The sequence below is a fragment of the Mus caroli genome, chromosome X (genome assembly GCF_900094665.2).
Source record: "Mus caroli chromosome X, CAROLI_EIJ_v1.1, whole genome shotgun sequence".
Lineage (NCBI taxonomy): Eukaryota > Metazoa > Chordata > Mammalia > Rodentia > Muridae > Mus > Mus caroli.
In genome coordinates this window covers 95,789,573-95,791,235 of record NC_034589.1, presented here as the reverse complement: position 1 = coordinate 95,791,235, position 1,663 = coordinate 95,789,573, and the positions used below count along the sequence as shown (strand labels likewise).

Sequence of the window (1,663 nt, the reverse complement as noted above, 5' to 3'; positions counted from 1 at the left end):
AGAGAAAGAAAGAAAGAAAGAAAGAAAGAAAGAAAGAAAGAAAGAAAGAAAGAAAGAAAGAAAGAAAGAAAGAAAGAAAGAAAGAAAATGTCTTTTGTTGGAGCGGGAGGAATAACTGATTCTTTACAGGTAGCTAACAATGACTCATCAATCCCCAATCCCCAAATACTTTAGAATCTAAGGTGTAATGTCTGGGTCGGAGACTACAATCCATTCACAGCAAAATTTAATGTTTCTGGCAAGTTGTATAAAGATTGCAGTTATCAGTCTTTTCTTATCCACTCATTCTTTCAAATTATACATCACTGATCCTGACAGTGGAGAAAAAACAGATTTTGCTGTTTAGGATTTTATTTGCTCTTTTTTCAAATGAGCTTTTTTTAGTATGGTCTCATGTATTCCACCCAGCCTAGCCTCTAACCTACTATGTGGCCAAAGATGAACTTAAACTTCTGATCATCCTGATTCCCCCTCCCAAATGCTGCACTGCAGGCATCTGCCACCACCCAGAATGCTATTGTAGAAGAAAAGTGATTCCTACAAGCGTCTCCTGAATGCCACACAGACACCATGGCGTGTGTGCACACATATATGTACATAAATGTAATTTTTAAAAATGGCTTTAAAGTTAAGGAATGGAAAATAAGAATGTTAGTAAATGTGATCATTTAACAAATATTATGTGCTGGGTACTGTTCCAAACAATTTAGTATTAACTCATTTTAATTCTCATAACTCTATAAGAAAAGTTGCGGCTTTACCTAAAAGATTAAGAAACTGAACTAGGCCGGGCGTGGTGGCGCACGCCTTTAATCCCAGCAATCGGGAGGCAGAGGCAGGCGGATTTTTGAGTTCGAGGCCAGCCTGGTCTACAAAGTGAGTTCCAGGACAGCCAGAGCTATACAGAGAAACCCTGTCTCGAAAAACCAAAAAAAAAAAAAAATAATAATAATAATAATAATAAAATAAAAATAATATTTCTTAACTATGTGTTTCTTAATATTTTATAAGGAAAATATCTATCCAATATCAGTATTTGACACTTATACAATTTTTAAAGAAGAGGAATCCTTTTCTAATATATTATTTTCAGATTTACTTTTATGTGCACTGGTGTTCTGCCTGCATGTATGTCTGTCTGAAGGCATTATATTCTTTGGAACTGAAGTTAAAGATAGTTGTGAGCTGTCATGTTGGTGCTGAGAATTGAACCCAGGTCCTCTGGAAGAGTAACCTCTGCTCTTAACCACTGAGCCATCTTCTTTCCAGCCCTCTAACTACTATTATTAAATTTCTAAAAGCCCCTTAAGCATGCCCAAAGCCTGACTTTATGAATAGAAACTCATTGCTAAAAGGAAGTATACTTTTTTTTAACTTACCACCAGTAATATCATCTTGGTCCTTCTCTTTCTTCAGTGGTCCTGGGGGTGGAGGTGGAGGAGGCATCAATTTGCAATCAATATCTTCACAATCAGCATCATAGTCATCTTCATCATAATCTGGGAAGACGAAGATGAACTCCTTAATATGAAGAATACTATACAATACCCTTAAGATTCCTTCAAATTGGAGGCAGAGGCAGGTGGATTTCTGAGTTCGAGGCCAGCCTGGTCTACAAAGTGAGTTCCAGGACAGCCAGGACTATACAGAGAAACCCTGTCTC

General features: G+C 37.2%; 1 protein-coding gene across 7 annotated transcripts in view; it reads right to left on the bottom strand.

Annotated features, from left to right (window-relative positions):
• Taf1 (TATA-box binding protein associated factor 1) overlaps positions 1-1,663 on the bottom strand; it is a 73,865-nt gene that overhangs the window by 61,305 nt on the left and 10,897 nt on the right. For all 7 annotated transcript variants that reach the window (XM_029473242.1, XM_029473240.1, XM_029473243.1 and 4 more), the window contains one exon: positions 1,380-1,499. In XM_029473242.1, coding sequence (XP_029329102.1) covers positions 1,380-1,499 — 120 coding nt within the window. The remainder of the gene's footprint in view (positions 1-1,379; positions 1,500-1,663) is intronic.